The sequence below is a fragment of the Echeneis naucrates genome, chromosome 3, assembly GCF_900963305.1.
Source record: "Echeneis naucrates chromosome 3, fEcheNa1.1, whole genome shotgun sequence".
NCBI classification, from domain to species: Eukaryota; Metazoa; Chordata; class Actinopteri; order Carangiformes; family Echeneidae; genus Echeneis; species Echeneis naucrates.
Genome location: NC_042513.1, coordinates 10863899 through 10883107, shown reverse-complemented (window position 1 = coordinate 10883107; position 19209 = coordinate 10863899). Strand labels below are relative to the sequence as shown.

The following is a 19209-nucleotide window of genomic DNA, read 5'->3' as shown; positions in this document are numbered from 1 at the left end:
TTTTTCTTTAACAAAAACTGCACAAAGTAAGACAATCACATCACAAATGTGCATTTGAAATATGGTTTTAATTTTAATATCAAATTTACTTTCAACAGCGTTGAAATATTTGCGTGTAACCCTAGGGCCTTTTTTCATTGGCTTCACAGGAAACTGTGATCTAATGAAATATGAGACAAAGCTGTCAGTTGGATGAGTGATTGTTTAAAAATCGAGGGGCAGACAGGTAGAAACAGATCAATGTGGCGATAACATGGAAACTTGCCAGAGGAAGAAGCAGGGGGAAGGAGAAGTAAACAGCTATCTCACCTCAAAACAGAGATAAAATTTATAGTAATAAACCTGAAAATTATTATTAACATTTAACCCAAAAATCAACTTAAAGTTGGGTCAAACAGTGAAAGCAGTCTTCATCTAAACTGGACAGCTTGGTTCAGTTCAAGAAAAGCCAATGCTTTTGATATCACTGTGGTTGCTAGGCAGCGTGTCTATTAGTCGATGTAGGACATTACGCTCTAGAGTGCTTTTTGTGAATGGACCATACATGGATTCTGCCTTCACCTTCAGTTTGTCTTCAGTTCTGCTCCACTTACACTGACAGATCGGTGTGTATAAACTAACCCAAGAATCTCAAAGATCTCGAGGAGAATACGCTCAACAATCACCATATTTTCAAAGGTAGTGAAGATATTGGACATTAGACTGGACATCTTTCGTTCACTGATCAAATAATTTTTCTTGAAGTAACACAGTGGCAGTTGTTGGCGAGCCCACCAAAGCTATTGTGGCAGATCTGATTTTGGACATTTTCAAAAGCATTACAGGGACCTTGTTGATGGCTCTCACTCTCTCTCTGAGTGTTTGGCTGCAGTCCTGGACATTGAGGAGGAAAGGCAGTGTGTCATCTCAAAAAAAAAAAAAAAAAAAAAAGAGGTTGCAAAAAGGTCAACTCTGCCCCCTTTACGGCTGTGACCTCTGCAGAGTATGTGCTTTGTCTTCAGATCACTCAAGCAAGCACTCGCTGCTTTGGTTGGTTAAGCCTGCAAAACAGACTTTGCCATGGTGACTTAGAAATGAAAATGAGCAGAGAACCAACAGTGTTGTTAAGGTAGAGGACGTTGGTGACAAAGAGATGGAAGAGGATGGTTTTGTCATGGAAACAAATAAAGCCACCCAGAGTATAATGGGGAATGAGGTAAACACCTGGCAAGTGAAGGTCAGGTGTCAAGTCTCAAGTCTCTTCTGGTCGTAATGAGCGTTCCGTCATCTGCTGCTATCCGGTCCGTTAAGACTACTGCCCAGCTATATCTAAGAAATTCAAAGTATTTGCTGTTTTATTATCACTCCGAAATAAGGTAACGTCACATAGCTGATGCTAAGCTTGTTTGCTAACCGTCCATGTGCGCTAATGTGATCCGGGTGAGTTTTCAGGTGTCTGACAAAATTTGAAGTGGTTGAACCAGCGGCCTTAATTTTAGTACCATATACTTTGCAGTCTGCACTTTTTCTTGATGATCCCATCTTTTTTGAAGTTTTTATAACCAAACGTAAGTACAAAGGGTAACGTTACAGAAGCAGCTGCAGGTGCGCCAGTGTGTCAACCGATTTGGTTCCCCTTTACGCTGATTTACTGCTGAGTCGTGCGTAGTTGCTAAGTTACCGTGCGTACTTAAAGAAGAAACGCAAACAGAAACACAGCTGGGTGTACGGAAAGCGAAATGGAACAAGCCAATGTGTAGGTTACTGGTATGGTATTTATTATATAACAAAATAAATTGAGAATGCATTTGTTCGTCCATTCTTTGTCAATCTTTGTGTAAATGGATGCCAGCATAGCTGTGCGAGTGTAGCCTACGTTAAGTAAACATCACTGCCGGATCACTTACACTAGTTAGTCGCTTCGAAATGGACTGCTAGCTAACTGGTTAGCATGCTCGACTGACGAACTGATGACATTAGATTTGACGTATAACGTTACTATTGCTTACCGTTCATTTGGAAACGGGCGGAGCGCCTGCGAATGACATATTTCTGCTCCTCGGAAACACCCACCGGTTAGTGTCCGTATTTTTCATAATTCACGAACTCGTTGAACACAACTTTGTCCATTTACCATAAAGAACATACGAAAGTCAATGATCCATTCACTGAACACTTAAAATATTTTTTCCCGAAATCCTACACATCATCTGTTATCTCTTGCACGACATGCCCATAAAATAGGCTATAGGTCTAAATAATTGTCATTGATCGATCAACCGGTTAAACTGTAGCATATACACAAGAAAAATTCAGCAACAAAGCATGGTATTTATTTACTCTATTTATTTACTATTTTAAACAAGTCAACAGGCGTAGACACGGAGCTAGAAGAGGTCACGTGGGATGCTGGAGCCAATCCCAGCTCACGTGGGTGGTACGTCATCACGGTCAGGTCAGGTGACGTAAATGCAACTCTGCAACGCTAGGGATTTGACAATGTAACCCCGGGGTTAGTGTTCATGTAAGTGTAATGTAATGGTGATTGTACGTAATGATGAATGTAATGGTGTAATGGTGATTGTATGTAATGTTGAATATGAATGCAAATGTAATGTAATGTGTATGTAAAGGTCCATTCCCGGTGTGGGCACCTGAACGTGTCTACGGAGTTAGTTGGTTGCGAGTGATGGACTGGGCTAATGCAGATACGGCGCCCCCCCCAGGACCTAGGCCGAACCAGACCAGACCGGTCTGGCACCCCTCCAGGAACGGACCGAGACCAGACCGGAGACAGGACGCGTCCACAGACTAGACCAGTAAAAGAGTGAGGAATCACCCACTGAGATTTGTAATATTTGAGTTACAAAAGTTTATAACTTGTTTTCTTTCTAATTTTTCGTAATTGTAACCCCCCACCCCGCCCAACAAATGGTTTGGCCACCGATCCTTCGCTAAGCCCCGCCCCCATTGGTTACTGTTGCTATGCTAGCCTGTTGTCTGTAGTTCGGTAGGAAAATGTCCAGTCAGCATCAGTCCATCATCCAGTGGTCAGAAAGGAAAACAAAGAAGAATAAGAAAATAAAGGGTTGAGATTGTATTTTCTATACAAATTTTTTTTAAAGGTGGTGGTGGTGAATTTGGGACGAGAAACGTAGAGCAAGGTAAGAAACAGGGCCGTTAGCTTGTAACGTAAGCTAACTGGACAGCTCTAATGCTAACGTCCATTAGCCTAGCTTGCATTAAAGCCCGACACAAAACATTATCTTTTACAGAAACAGCTGAGTTTGGGAGCCCCATCAGAAAGGAAGAGACAGAGAGGAGAGGGTTGCAGCTGCAGTCAGGTAACAGAGAAAGTGGCATGAGGGGCAGAGGAATTTATTTAACATAACTTTATTTCTGCACAAAGATATTGACCGCAAATTTAGAAGTACTCCACCGCTTCAGACACAACAACACACAAGGACCACGACATTACTCGTTGTGGTAAACACACTTATAGATGCTCTTTTTGATAATTGTTTCCAAAGATGAGTAGGAGCTGCTGCAAACTCAGATCACAATCGTTGCGGGTGAAACAGCTCGGCTTTTTGTTGAGGAAGAGAGACAGAAAGATGCAGCAGGATTAAGTCCAAGCATTCCCGACAGTACAAAAAAGGAAGTGAAAGTTTGCCACAATTGTGGTGCGGACTACGAAATTGCAGATCAGCAGAGGTTTGACCCTTCATGGACCACTCTGCTCACTATATCAATTCACAAAATATTCACTCTTCCCACAATCCACAATTGCCTCGGGCCATGTAGGCCAAATTTTTGAAATGAATAAAAATGTCACTATCTACTATATATTAATATGCAGAGGGGAAATACCATACAAAATAATCCCAGCAAAGCCCACCATATTGAAAACTTTACTTGTTTTTAAATCAGTGGCCACAAGACACAGCTCAGCGTAAAACCCAAAACCTAACGCTTTGATTGGTCGATGAAGCAGGGGGGCGGAGTCATGGCGCCAAGTAGGAAGTGCGGACCGGAGAGACGTCCCCTGCTCCAGCTTGGTCCGGTGCTGGTAGGCCGCCTTCCTCTGAGCCTCGGCCCCGTTAGGGAGGACCGATAGCCGGACAGGCTGCAGCTCACCCCCGCCTTAATATGCTGCCGACCCGGAAACGTCGAGGCGGCGCTTCACAGAGGACACAACCAAACAGGTGTGAGACTCCAAACTGAGCTAAAGATCCTGACACGATATTAGCTGTTGCTCTGCTGTCAGCCAGATTTACTCTCCGAGAAAGTTATTCAAAACGACAACTGAAACCATCTCCGCTTTTCTATCAGTTGTCTTTGTGTGTTGTGGTAAAAAAAAGTGTCTGCCTTTGAACACCGAGTACGTGACCCACAACCCGTTTGGGTTGTGTTACTTTCTTCTCGTCGTCGGGCTTCTGCTCGTGTCACGTGACTGAGCAGGCTCTGTGGAGGACATTCACTGAAATTATTAAAATCACGTCAAACTGCACAATTTTTTCAACCAACAGCCCAGACCACGAGGGTGTTTAGTTTATGATAATATGTGCTCTGCCCAAAAGTTGTTTTTTTCCCCAGTTCCTGATGAAATGGATGCAATTTGGTATCTCATAATCTGAATTTAAAGCACGGTGTAATTGTTTATTCAAAGTCTATTTATCAGTATCTTAATAACCTAACTATAGGCTCAATGTTTTATTAATACACAACTATAACTGTACACCATGTGCCATAACTCATTTTCTGTGCTATCTGGTGCAATACTCAGTATACTATCTATCTCTCAATAGCAGCAATACTATTTTAATGTTCCTATTATTAATCTATTAATGTTTTATGTCTAAACTCTTAACATAGTACAATCTGGCTGTATAAATACAATGACAATAAAGAAACCATAAACCTTATTATTATAGTTATTACTTATTACAAACTCATGGCTTTGCAACATTTATGCCTACAAGTAAAATTACATTATAAAAAAATGACAAACATGGCACATTTTAGGAATGATTTGCTAACACGCATGAGAATGCCACAAAGTAATTGTGTCATCTGAGAGGTTCATGTTCTCATGGTCTGTTCATAGTTCTATTAGAAAGAAGTACCGAACACACTTGTCAAGAAGCATGACAAAATGGTTAATGTACTGTAACAATATTAGAGAGACTGAAAATTTCACTCAACAGCGAACTGTGAGTTGAGATTTAAGAGGCATACAAATCCTGATTTTATATAATTTCTGACAGGGCCATTCAGTGGTAATTTTCTCATCATGAAAGGCGGTGTATTGCATCGTGGGTTAGCAGAAGGTAGTGTACATGCTGCCGACATGTACAGGGATTTGTGTGGGAGCTATATGTATACATAGTAAGGGAGAAGCTGAAGCCTTTTGAACCAGTGAATGAATATGAAGCAATTGTGTTGAAATGGTTCAATGTTTCGAGGCTTTTGATGCGGTTAAATATGACGATGTCTGCTGGCCGATGTGAACGATAATATTAGCATGTAACAATAAGAGTCAAGGTATTTGTTGAGTATGTTTCACAATTAATTTTTGATAGTTTTTTTCTTTAACCTAACTGATATTATGATGTCATCACTTAAATTCCATGATTTATTGACCATAGGCATGCAATTGTAATAGACACTGTAGGAGAGTCTAACGTTAGGGGAGAGACAAAAGGTGAGTAAAAAACACTCTTCTTTTTGCCTTTTAAATACTTCTCTAAATGACTTCATGACTTAAATGCTTTGTTGAGAGCCCCATTAAATAGGCTAAATCAATTTAGTCTTGTATTGTTTAATGTCAGAATATAGGGTAACTAAATGTATTTATAAGCATTGTGGGAGTTTGAAAACCCCACTGATATGCGTGTGACGTCATGAAGCGTCATTTGGGGAGTCACGTGACAGATGTTTGTTTTTTTTTCCTCGCACGGTGAAGCGACGCATCGAAACATCATCAGCATCGATTCTCGAGCATTAACATCACTATATATACAAGATGCATTTCCCAAACATCCTATACAGATGTTCTTCTAGTGTTGACAAGCAGCCTGTGTTCCTTTTGCTAAATCTGATAAAATGTTTGATTAAGTAGAGGTGCACACACTCACATTATTCCTCATAGTGGCAGTGTGCAATAAGAAATGTCCCACCTACACACAGTGCATAGGAACCTGGAATAATACAGCAAATCACCCAGCAATATCATCTGACAGTGTTTTAACAGAATGCAGGCACAATTATACACAGTTATTATGGTGGTAATCATTACCACACTTTTCACTACACACACACACACACACACACACACACACACACACACATATATATATATATAGCAGTTCTTTGTTGAAATTTGTCTGATGGCAAAGCCTAGCACTTAAAGTAGTAATAGACAAAATGATAACAAAGAGCAACCATGTGTTTCATTTTCTTAAACTTTACAGCAGTAACAAGTAAGCACCATAGTAAACCTTACTTTACAAGAGTATTCTAACTTGTGATAAATGAACTGTCTCTCAGCTGCCCTTTGCTTTTGTAACGCTGCTTCATTGCAATGACAGTCACTGTAAATGTCTCCTTGCAGCACCTCTTGTGGTTTTAAGGAAAATGTACCACAGAAGAAAAGGCACCACTTCCACTTTGACCTGTGGTTCAGTTTGACACTGCAAAACTGGATACTTGACTTTGGACGGCCTATTGTCATGGTAAGGAGGACCAGTGCAAATGTCACTTAAGCTGTACCTCATGCAGTTTTATGAGTTGCAAAAATGGATGTTAAAATGGATGTTTGCACTGCATTTTAGGGGAACAATGAATCTCACTAGTTTGGTATCATGTTTAAGATCATCCTTCCTCTGGAATGGTTTCCCCTGAACAAGCCCAGCGCTGGGGACTATTTCCACATGGCCTACAACATAATAACACCATTCCTGATGCTCAAGGTAAGTCTTAGGAAAGGAAGATGTTTTGATAATTGTCAAAGAGATGAATGTGAGGAATGTCAGAAAAATTGGCATTATATCACTTATGTTATATTTAATTTAACTATAGCAGATTTATTACTGCTGAATTCAACACATTTTTATGGTAACCTTAGATGTCATTGTGAATGATAGTTACCATTAACATCAATATAGAACATAGTTGAAATATTTTGACAGCCTTAATCTCTGAACTTAAAAAGTTTTTTACAGTAATTATTTTTTCTTTGGATTTTTCTTTTAGTTCCATCATCAGGTCATAATTATTTTAATAATAATAGCCCTGCTGGCTGGACCATTTGATGCTTTTCATTCTCTTACACTCCCTGACATTTTTGTCTGTTCCTTCTGATTCTATCAAATAAAGGGATAAACAAAAGTAACTTAAATAAAAACGCTGAAGAGCATAGTGTCCCTTTAGCATTAAAAGGTATAGCAGAACAGATTGGCCTGTTTTCTAGATACAACATGACTGTAAGTCACAGTCATAAGTTTACCTTATAGATATAAGGTAATGTTTTTCTGACTCAGAGCATCACTGCAGCTGACTCTGATGGAACTAAAAGCAAGAAAAATAATGTTATTTCTTTTAAGACACAGTTTCATCAGATATAAATGATGACTATGTTGCTGCTCCATTCAGCTGATTGAGCGTGGTCACAGTGCACTGCCTCGCTCAGCAGTCTACCTCTGCATAATCACCTTTGTCATGGGAGCAAGCATCCATCTGGTGGGAGACTCCATCAACCACCGGCTGATCCTCAGCGGCTACCAGCTGCACCTGTCAGTCAGAGAGAACCCCATCATCAAAGACCTCAAGCCTGCGTCACTGGTCAGTCTCTGAGTGGAGTAGAGTGTTTCCATTTAGGCATTTAGAAGGACTGGCCCCTATGCAAATTTTCCAGATTGTTGTCAAAATGTGATCCAACAAAAACATCTTCGTGACACTTGTCATGACTATTCAGTGACTTTTGATTATTTAAAAAAAGATAAGAATATGATTATAAAAACCTAAATTCTTCACTTGCGACACAAACTGTCAACACAACAAACAAAATGTGTGTCTAATTTGATCCAATAAAATTTATCTGGTCTTTTGAGTGAGGCTTATTCTTCTTTCTCCATTCCATTGTGATCACATCTTTTGACAACAATGTGGTTCAACAAGCTATTATAAATTGCCATAACAGTAGGCAAGATGAAAGCAGGATTGGTGAAGTGTAGCCTAAATATATTTGTTTCATGTTAGGATTTAAGCGCTGGCTTTGTTTATTGTTGTGCCTACTGAGAACATGAAAACTCTACACATGAATTTCCCTTGCTCACATCAGACCCAAACTCAAAGTGAACATTAAGGAAAACACTAAATATAAGCAATACAAAATAAATTAGGTCTCATTGACACATCCAGGACTCCCCTCTAATATTCCAATTGCAATGTACTTGTATCGCACAAGTCTGTTTGATGATGAATTGAAGTTGTGTGAATTAAAGCCAAGTGTATTTAGATATTTGATGTGCGCGCTGTTTTACATTTAAATATAAATTTAATGAGGCAGCGGTATAGTGGTTAGTGCTGCAGTTCCCAGTCTGGAGCTTTTCTGTGTGGAGTTTTCACGTTCTCCTGACCCTGAAACGGATATGCAGTTGAAGACAAATTAATAAAATTAATGCATTAACCTTCCTCTTCAGTGAGGATTCATGTACGACAAATCAAAGTGTAATTTTCATTACACTTTGAACTTTTCACTTTCATTAAATCCTGCAAAAATAACATTTCAATAAATGGTTTTTAAGATATTTAAAATGAGAAAATGCAAGTCAAGGTTAACCAGCCCTTACATGTGATTTAAATGTTAAATAGAGAAACAGTAAAGTGTGTGACATTAACCATAAATTTAATTTAATTTAAATTTAAAAGATTTGTTCACTACTTTCCACCTTGTTATGTGGTCAAATGTTTGTCTCCACACATTACATTTTTGCGGTGGTATGTGGGGGAAATGGTAACTTGAACAGTAAATTGCAATATTGCATTAAAAAGCAAGCTCTCTTCATGATACAACATAAAAAACCCTGCCACTGAAATAGATGTGTCAATACAGCAAAATATTTATAGTAAGAATACAGCATTTTCTTTTTTTTTGTCTTTTTTTTTCCACAGATTGACTCTTTTGAGCTGCTGTATTATTATGATGAACAGCTGGGACATTTGATGTGGTATGTGTTTCTTGTTATTATTGAAACTTTTCATTGCTCTTTTGAGAACACACAGTGAAAGAAAACCAATTAAGTCAAGTCAAATGCCAATTCAGATAACGGGGACTATATACACCGGTGCTAGTCACAGTGTGCTGGAAACCATCACTATTAATCTTTCAATTTAGGTTTTATAATGAAAAGACTGATTAATAGCCATTGGCATGTATGAAGCAAGCCGATTCAGGAACATTTTCTGTCAGCCAGCCAGTATTTTAGTTTGCGCTGGATGACACAGCTGTGTTATATCTGGTGATTTTGATGTGGGTGTATTTAGAATATCGCAGCTTTGAACTCAAAAAATGTCATAAAATCAGGGAGGATACACTCTGACACATGACCTGAAAAAATATTAATGTCATTTGTGTAGCTGCTATTTGTTGTGCATTAGTGTGATAAGGTGCTAATGTGATCACAAATATGAGCCAAAGATCCGTCTGCTTCTGAAGGATACTGATATGATTGTAGCATCTAATAACAGGACTAGCAGGGGCACAGTTTTAGTTACTTTGAAGTCCCTGAATTAAAAAAAAACTCCATCTGGTGTGTGTGAAAGAGAGAGGGGGTTTGTAGTTTCTGTTCTTGTGATTCTCATGGCTCTGTGAATGGGCTGCATCACTACAGCTCGATTAAGTGACAAGGTCCTTTATGCCCTCCTATGTTAATTTTCTTGTACAATACAACAGGTAATAGAACAGTTTGATACGTACGGTACCCTTAAATAGAACAGTGGTTTAAATGTCAATTGAAATTCTATTTGTGTCCTGATAGAGGTTTTCAATTGAACCCTGCTAATAAATTAAACCCGTTTTATAGAACTGTGATTTAATATTCATTATATCGTTAATATTGAGTAAATTAAGCCAGCTACAGCAGCATCTAAAATTTCCTTCCTTTTTAACTCATTTGGCTCTGAGTCTTTGTTCAATTTCTGGACTTCACAGACAGCTTTGAACTGGCCTTGAATTATTATGCAGATAAACACATACTGCACCACTTGAAAACCTTTTGCATCATCTTTTAACAAATAAATGACTGAATGTCACCCAAAGTGTCTGCAGTCAGCAGTGCAGATCAAAAATCTACTTCTTGTTTTATTTCAGGTATATTCCTTTCTTCGGAATTTTGTTCATCTACTTCACTGGCTGCTTCACAGAGGCAGAGGAAAAGAAAAAGGTGCCTGTTTCTGGTTGGCTGTTGCTGGGGCCCAGTGCTCTCTACTACTGGTCAGTTTCTGTTTGTTTGTTTGTTTTTTTCAATCCATAATATTTGACCAGCTGATGCTTAGTAAACAGAGTGTAGGAATGTAATAGTTATAAAAACATCCGTGGTTCAAATGTATCGTTCATAATAATAACAACGAAACTTTTACAGAACCATTTTCAGTCACCATGTTTATCGGCACAGTTACAAATTTTAGAAAGGTTGTATTTTATACTTCTGAAAAGATTCAGAAGACTTGCTGTTTTCACTTCTTTGGAAAGCATTAGCTCGTAAAATTTGAAATTTGACTGATGGAATACGTGAACATTTTCATTGTAATATAGCTTCTGAAAAACAACACCAATGTTTTTGAGCTTACACAGTCTTTATAGAAGCAGCAGTGTATATATATAAAGGTTGTATTTGTACCAGTCCAGTCTTCTGATATCACTTGTTTTGTTTTTGTTTTTTTTTTTTTCTTTCCTCAAGGTACCTGGTCACTGAAGGACAAATCACTGAATTATTCTTTCTCACCTTCCTTGCCATGACTGCTGTGGTGATACATCAGCAGCGAAAAGGCCTCAGCCCAGACAGCAATGGCCTGTTCTTGTTCTGTAGTTTCACTGTTACTGTGCTCCTGGTAGCACTGTGGGTCAGCTATCTGTGGAATGACCCAGTGCTGCGCAACAAGTACCCTGGACTAGTTTATGTGCCAGAGCCCTGGTCCTTCTACACCTTACATATGAAGAATAACCACTGACTTACTTTGACTGTGGTGCCACATGTTTGTACGAACTGACTGATGCTTTTCTTTTCTGCCTCAGACAAAATTACTTTGATAGTGATTACAGCCACAAGGACTCTGACTTACAAGGGAATCTGCTCTACTGCTCTACTGCTCTACTCTAAATTCTTTAATAGCAGTATGCAGTATCTGAAAAGCCTGCTTTGACCTTGTGGCATGAGATCCGAGATCATGATCAAGCACTTCTCCTTAATTGGCCCTTGAGGCGAATATCTAATATGTATGGTATTTGTTAGATGGCTTACCTTCATGAAAGAATCCAGTCCACTTAACTATTGAATCATTCACGAACAGGTTCACGAACCTTCTCCTCCTACGAAGGTCAGCACGAGGCCAGTCCTTTTTAAACAGCAGCATGAAAATAGGAAAAAAGTATTTGCAAGAAAGAAAAATGATTTCAAGTATTCCAAAAAAAATAAATAAATCAGCCACTGCATCAAAAGCCAATACAATAAAAAAAAAAATAGATAAAAGAGAATTAAGTGTGACGTTATCAACACTGAGCAGGATGACATTAACTGGAGGATCTGCTGCTTCTACTCGCCCTACTGGAATAAAGAATGGCAGTTTGGTATGTCTGTTCTAAAGGACTGAAAAACTGAATTATGAATCAAAGGTTGTTTTCAAGCCATAATAAAAAAAGCAAAAAACCTTAAGTATTTAAAACTGCTTTCAATTATTTCTATTAGCAACTATTGAGAAAAGCTGTTTATTTCCCAGACCGAACGCTGAGGTCAGAATCATTAACGCATCCAGAGCTGTCTCCAATTGGCTCACTTGACTGAATTCAGATTGCTCGCTCCATCCCATCAGTGCAGTGTCAATCCTGCCCTGAGTTTGAGATAAGAAGACGGAAGTAGAAACGATCACCTCTTGTGAACAAAGGAGGAGGAGCTCTGTTGTTCTCAATATAACCGTGCCATTGTTGGTTTTTTTGTACAGAATAACTCATTGTATTTACACTTTACTTGCTGATCTTTGACTGACCTTTCTGTTTATATTGATTAAAATGCTCAAATTGACCAACTTTTATTTTTGGGAGGGGGGCATAAATGTGTTTTATTTCTCTTGCACATACTGTTAAAATGATGTTTTAGTCAAAACTAACTAACTAATTCCTGCTTTTTATGGAATTACAAACCACTTCCTTTTATCATGTCACAGTGTCACGTCACTATCATAAGGTTGGTCTCCTCGTTGGAAAGGGAAAGGACAATGCAGAACTGTGCCTCATGTGTCTGTGTTTCCACAGCAACACATATTATATTACACAGGCTTTCAGGTCATGGACTTTAAACAGAGGTGGAGGCACAGGTGACGCAGGCAACTGTCTTCCTCCTCGACACTAACAAAGGTACTGCAAAAATGGTGAGTACAAGAAACACTTTCCACGAGGAAGCGTTTTTCTTCCCTCGTATATTTCAGCAACATTCGTGTGCTGACCAGACTTTTGTCACATTGCAGGCTAAATTCTTCTCACAAGTTCAAATCAATGGTAAGGTTATTTCACAGCACTCCACGTTGTTTTCTATCTACTGTAGATACTTATAGTTGTTTGAAATGTGCTCTACAGTTGTCCTATAATTAATAACTAATACGTGATGAGGAAATTGAAAGCTTACAAAGATCAAAGTCTGGCCTTTTTCAGTTTTACGAGTTCCTGTGAATAACCCCAGTATATTTCAAAGTTAACCTGAATTTGTACGATGGGTAAACTATTTTGAAAAAGTCAATTTGTTTTTTCCTTTTCCTCTGAAGAATTCAAGGAGTGCTTCTCCTTGTATGACAAGAAGCAAAAGGGCAAGATTGATGCCAAGGATCTGATCACAGTTATGCGCTGTCTGGGTACAAGTCCCACGTTTGGTGAAATTGAGAGACATCTGCAGGTTCACAAGATCGGTAAAGTACAACATGCACTAAAAGGATGGTACACATTATGCTATGACGCTATGTAATGACTCATGTTGGAACAAGACCACATTTTGTGCTGCATTAATTTCTTTTTAGGAAAGTCAGGTGAGCTGGACTTCTCTGTGTTCCTGGCAATGATGCACAGACAGATACAACAGGAAGACCCCAAGAATGAGATCCTGGAGGCCTTGAGGATGACAGACAAGCAGAAGAAAGGATACATCCAGGCATCAGAACTCAGAGCCAAACTCACTATGTTAGGAGAGAAACTCACAGACAAAGAAGGTAAATTAGATGCTCTTTCTAAAAAGAAAAAAAAAAAAGCAACATTGGAGAAAAAGATTGTTTGCTTGCTGTTATGAAAAGACTGAAGTTAGCTGTTAAGTGACTGTGGTGGTATGGAGCCAAAGTCAATTTATTTTGGTCCATTCCATCAATAAAATGTTATTATACATTTTTCTGTATTATCCAAAGAGTGCAAATGGAGTAATGGTCCAGGTCATAGTGCAGTTCTGTGTGTGCTTGATCCATTTTTGACGATCTAGTAAATAACATTGCATTCAAAATGAAATCATGAAGTTCAGGTGTTGACTCTCCACTTAGAAGTAAGTGGAGAGTCAACACCTGAATGAACAGTTGAACACTTTAGCGCTATATATGCTACACTGCTTACCCAGTGTGGATGTAAACACCTCAAGATGCCCTTACATCAGCGTGTCAAAGCCATACATTTGTTTGAAATGTCTGTTCAATGAGAAGCAGTGTACTCACCAAGCAAAAAAATCCAACTGGCACCTCTTTATGGGTTTTGTATGTGTACGAATGACTACCAACTGGTTTCTGGCGCGCAGGAGTTTAAAACAAAATGTTTATTTGTTTTAGCATCCCAGTATTTTGAGAATGTTCCTATGTTTACTAAAATGTAAGGAGACTGTGTGATTGATTGTGCTTTTTTATACATTTTATTACTATTGAAAACATTATGAAATGAGAAAGTAATACCAAAAGTCGTGAATAAGGGAGGTTGGTGGATGGGCATTCAGTCATTCAGTTAAATCTCTGGGGTCGGTTTTGATGTTTTAATCACATCTCTACTCGAAAACCCAATGGGTACGTGTTGCGTGCTTAAACGGTTCATATCTAAAAGACTCTCAGCTGATACCAGCAGGGAAGCCATCCATCATATTGAACTACCAAACTACTGACGCAGATACAGACGTCACCTCACAACAGCAAGAGATAATAGCTGCTGGCTATGAATATATATAATGAAGAGGAACTCAAGGTGGCTTTTATAAGTATTTTTTGTTGAAAGTTGATTGACACGGCACAGCTGTAGTACTACTTCGTGAATTGAATCTGAAATTAGCTGTAAAATACACTTCGATCATTCACTCATTCTCTCTTTAGCAACATGAGACCACTAGAAACTTTCTAACAACAATCTGCCGAGTGTGACATCAAAGTAACCGTTGGAAATTAATTGTCAGGAAGCACTCTGTCATGAAGTTCACTTTTGAAGCTGTTCTCTCTTTCTCCTTTTTCTAGTGGATGAACTCTTCAAAGAGGCACATGTCAAAGCAAACGGCACAGTAAACTACGAAGAGTTCACCAAGATGGTGACGCTCCCACCTGTTGATTACTGATTTTACAAGATGGTGGTGGTGGTGGGGGGGGGGGGACTGACTGACTAATGTTTACAAAGAAAAGACACTTTCCTAAATCTACATGTTGACAAGAGCAGTTTTTTTATCTGGCAGACTGACGATTATTTATTTTAAAGTTCAGAATCTCTTTCTTCCAACTCTTTCCATCAGTTCTCTCCATTAATGACCATATTGTAAAGAACTTGTGATAGACTGTTGTGGAACAAACATATTCTGTTTTAATGCATTATTTGTGGATGGACTCAGATTTTTAAAACCATTAAATACCCCATGCACCTTTTGTCAAGCCTGACTTCAATCTCCGCAAATACATTTCTAATATATATGGCCAGATAGTATCTGTTTTTACAAGTTGTATTTTGTTGTATAAAACACAGTATATAAATATCCATGTTATACATCTCATTACTGATTAACAAACAACTGGCTGCCTTAAAATGTGTTTAATATCTACTATAACTCTAGAATGATTGTATATACCAACTGCTTGGCTCGAGTCTTCATTTTGTGCTCGGAAACTGACATAATGATCAAATGTACAAGGACAAATATTTCAAAACAGAAAAAATACAGAATCACACTGTTGGACAAAGTCAATTGAGATTGAAAAAAAGTTCTCGGCTGCAGTGAAAGACTTCTACAGTCTATCCAACACAGTGGCACTGTAGAAATGCGACAGTTTTTGCATCGCTCCACCAATTGGCCAATCAGATTAGCAGAGTCCACCTCGGCACAGCAGGCATACTCGCTTTGGAGTCCGCAAAATAATTTCTTTGTACAACATGTGTGCATACAGGAGGACAGCAGCTCCTTTTCTCTCTTTTTGGAGGAAAAACACAGATATTGGGAAGAACTTTCCTCTTCAGTGTTCCCTGATATTCAGGTCTGTCTTGCCAAATGCCAAAATATATGATGCAAACTATTAAAACTGTGCAAAATTTCTTCATCAGCATTCTATCATAAATTGAATAACTCATTTTCCAGATGATAGGGGGCATAAAAATAACTAACCATCAGTCAGTGTGTTATAAACCTCGGTCCGATAATCCAACTACTTAGTCAAAAGGTAATAATTCCTGGATTTGGTTACCCAAGATATATTTACTCAGCGTATCTTTGCCGTCCTTTATGAAACCTAAAAGTTAACTTTTACTTGTGTATAGGTGATGTGACAGCAGACCTCCATTTGACTTCAAGCTTTAGTCTGAGTAAGTTATGACTGCATTGTAGAGTTAGCATGGTATCATGTATTTTTACTCCATTTGTGAGCCTAACATTCCCAAACATTAAGAGACACTTGGTAATATCATGCTGTTATGCAGAGCCAGTCTTCAAAATATTTCTATGATGGTAGTGATGGCTGAATTTTATCTGGAAATCTGTTTGCAGAGGGGAAAGCAGATGTTTAAATTTCAATATACATTTCCATCCACTTTCACTGAGTTCTATCTTATTTTAGCAGACAAAACACAACTGAGGGACCTCCAGAATCATTTTGTACATTTGTATGATACCACGGTCCAAGATAGCAGATAAAAAGATGGATAACATTTTATTTCAACGTTTGCAAGAGTATGAACAACTGAGGTAACAAATAAGGCTATTATGTAAAAAAATCTGTTAGTAACGGCAGTCGATCAGCTATCATTAAGAGGCCTGTTGGATAATCACCTGAATCCTGACCACATTTCTTTAATTTATGAAATTTGACATTGCAAAGTGTCAGTAAAGTCAGCCTGTGAACATTACTGAAAAATCCTAATTAACCTGCAAATTAAAAAAAATAAATAAATCAATTTAAAACATGGGATTGTTTCAAAAAAGGTTTTTCTGCCAAATAGTAGTTTTTGCATGTATAAATAATATATGCGGACAAGGTTCTTACTAAGTAACTTTTAACACTCACTAAAAGTAAATTACAATTTTGAATTACCAGTAAAAAAAAAAAAGAATAAGAAGCACTTAAAACATTTGACTTCCCATCTCAGATGTAACCATCTGTAACTTGGTTGCTGTTATTAGCATGTGTATTTTCCGAAGGACATAAATTGTGTCAGCTCAACCAAAGAGGTGTTGCAGTGATTGGATTGCTTTCAACAAAAATCCTTTCTACCAGAAGCAGCACGTTTCCCTCACTCCCTGTTAATGGAAAGGAATGCTTTAAGCTGCTGCAGGCTTTCAATAACTGTTAACTGTGTTAATCTCTACACTGCTTTTCTAAAAGATTTATATTTTATATAACCAACATTGCATTTTCAACGCTCTATTTCAGTATTTTGCTCAATGCAGGAAAGAACTTGTTCTACATACTCCTTTTTTTTCTAGCTTGTTTTTTTTTTTTTTTTTTACAATTAGGAGTAAACAAGAGGAGAATATATAATATCTCTTCTGCTGCCTGGACTGTGTTGACATGTCTGAGCTTCTTTTCCATTCCTGCTGAAAAGACTGCATTTTGGCCTTCATGCAGAATGCGTCAATGCAAAAACAACAACAGCAAGTAAACACCACAAGTACAAGTAAGAAATACCGAATGTACCCAGTTCCTTCGCCCGAATAAACCTAAATGTGATATGAAACTGACATGGTCCCATTTCGAGCACCTTCACAATTGCTTTGAAATCATTTTTCCTGAATTTCACTAACGTTTCAATGATGTGGTTGATAAAAATAATGCCATGAAATTATTCAATATTCAAGTAGATAAGGCACTGGGCCTGCCAATACCTGACCCAAAATGTTGGGAGCCTGTGTGGCCTCCAGCACCAAATATTTCCTGCAGTTCCACTTTTTCATATTTACATTTCACTTTGTGGCTTAAAAATGATGTGTGTGTTAAAGCCAAAATATATTACACAATTGTTGCTGATGGAACAGTGTTTTTTCCACGCTGTGAGGACATTAAATGTTTCAACTGACCGTTTCCTAAAACCCCAGCCCCCACTATCAACAGCAACTTAGCAAGTGTTGAGGCCATGCGAACAGAGAAGTGTGTCCATATTTAAAAATAACATTCAAACAATATCTGCAGCTCTGCAGCACAGAGTAATATCTCTTTGGATTTTTGTTCTTGCTTTCCATTTTAATGATGTCATCGCTTCCTGAAAACTCATGGCAGACATATTTAAGTATCAGACGCTCTTGGTATGTAAGCGAAGTCAAGCTGCGGCACAAATCACAACAACAGGTGGCACCATAACTGCTGAATTTCTGCTTAGCATTAAAAAAATGACCCAGTTTAAGCTGCAGATTGTTTTGCCTCTTCTTTAGGTTTTTTTTGCGTCAGTGACTTTTGCATCTCAAGCTTCATTATTGGATACTTCCCGCCAAAATGCAATGTGTGTGTTTCAGTTGACCTTTTGCCTGAAAGTTTTTGCACTGTAGACATTTTATCAAAGAGCCAAATAAATATCCCATGATGCAGTTGTTAACCACTGGAAGTAATGATTGAAAAGAGTGTTTCATCGTGATCCATGCTGAGGCAGTAACCTTACCTGAGTTAGTAACATTTAGTTTTGTGTAGCATTCAATATGAGTTGAAAGTAAAATTACATTCCAGCAAACCTCACTGAGCTGTTTTCCTGAGATATTATCCAAGCTGACATCCAGCTGGAAAATTGAGATACAAACAAATTATACAATCATAAGCTGCTTGTATTTCATACCAAGACTAATGAGATGGACCCTGCAATGCAAAAGCAACATTGTTTCCTTACTTCCTTATCTATAACGTAAATCATCTGCTGATTAGCACGACTGATTTTATTCCTGGAACACATTGCTTAGTCCATGTTGGGGTATTTAATTTAGTGCATGATAAAGGCCTTGTCTACCAGGCTGTCTTTTTAACACAAGCCTGCAGGAAACGGATAAAGTCAGTCTGAGATGAAGGTTTTAAACAGCATGTTAGGAATTTAAAATTAGATAGAAAAGTTAAAGGTCAGGAAGTTTGCTGCAGTCATTCCAGTTGGCAGGCTTCAGGTTAATGATGATAAATCTCCTGTTATCTCCCTTGTGGCACCAAGAAAAGGATATGGACTAGTGACTATGGCAGGTAGGGTTTAGTAAATGGTCAGTTCTTTGTTAATGCAGCTCTTATTTGCATCATAAAACTTGTACTTCATTATGTGTAAAAATCACACACAGCTTTTGTTCTAATATGTACAGTTTAAGCTGCTGGGGGTAAAAAAAAAAACAAAACAAAACACCAAACGTAAAGTTTGGTTTGTCTACATTTGTATTAATACATCATCAAACTGGCTACATTGATAAGAGGCTCTTGTATTTTATGTGGCACCTTGTCTGACATTATGACTCATAAAATGTCACTATGGTTAGACTGTGCTCTGGGAAAAAAAAAAAAAAAATCTTTCAGTAA

The 19209-nt window shown here is 38.2% G+C and overlaps 2 protein-coding genes across 3 annotated transcripts; both read left to right on the top strand.

The window, feature by feature from the left end:
- Nucleotides 1-4015: 4015 nt before the first annotated feature.
- Nucleotides 4016-12278, top strand: cln6a (CLN6 transmembrane ER protein a). Of its 2 annotated transcripts, XM_029497761.1 has the most exons (7): nucleotides 4016-4184; nucleotides 6593-6713; nucleotides 6852-6950; nucleotides 7633-7821; nucleotides 9154-9209; nucleotides 10352-10474; nucleotides 10941-12278. In XM_029497761.1, exons 1-7 carry the CDS (start codon nucleotides 4129-4131, stop codon nucleotides 11209-11211), a joined length of 915 nt encoding a protein of 304 aa, XP_029353621.1. In that variant the 5' UTR covers nucleotides 4016-4128; the 3' UTR covers nucleotides 11212-12278. The 2 variants fall into 2 exon arrangements, with proteins under 2 accessions (XP_029353621.1, XP_029353622.1); XM_029497762.1 differs by lacking the exon at nucleotides 4016-4184 and having other exon boundaries at nucleotides 6590-6713; nucleotides 6813-6950.
- A 109-nt stretch (nucleotides 12279-12387) lies between these two features.
- calml4a (calmodulin-like 4a) lies at nucleotides 12388-15153 on the top strand. Its single transcript, XM_029497763.1, has 4 exons — nucleotides 12388-12751; nucleotides 13015-13155; nucleotides 13264-13452; nucleotides 14716-15153. The coding sequence occupies exons 1-4, from the start codon at nucleotides 12622-12624 to the stop codon at nucleotides 14811-14813; spliced, it is 558 nt and encodes a 185-aa protein (XP_029353623.1). The 5' UTR covers nucleotides 12388-12621; the 3' UTR covers nucleotides 14814-15153.
- The last annotated feature ends 4056 nt before the right edge of the window (nucleotides 15154-19209 follow it).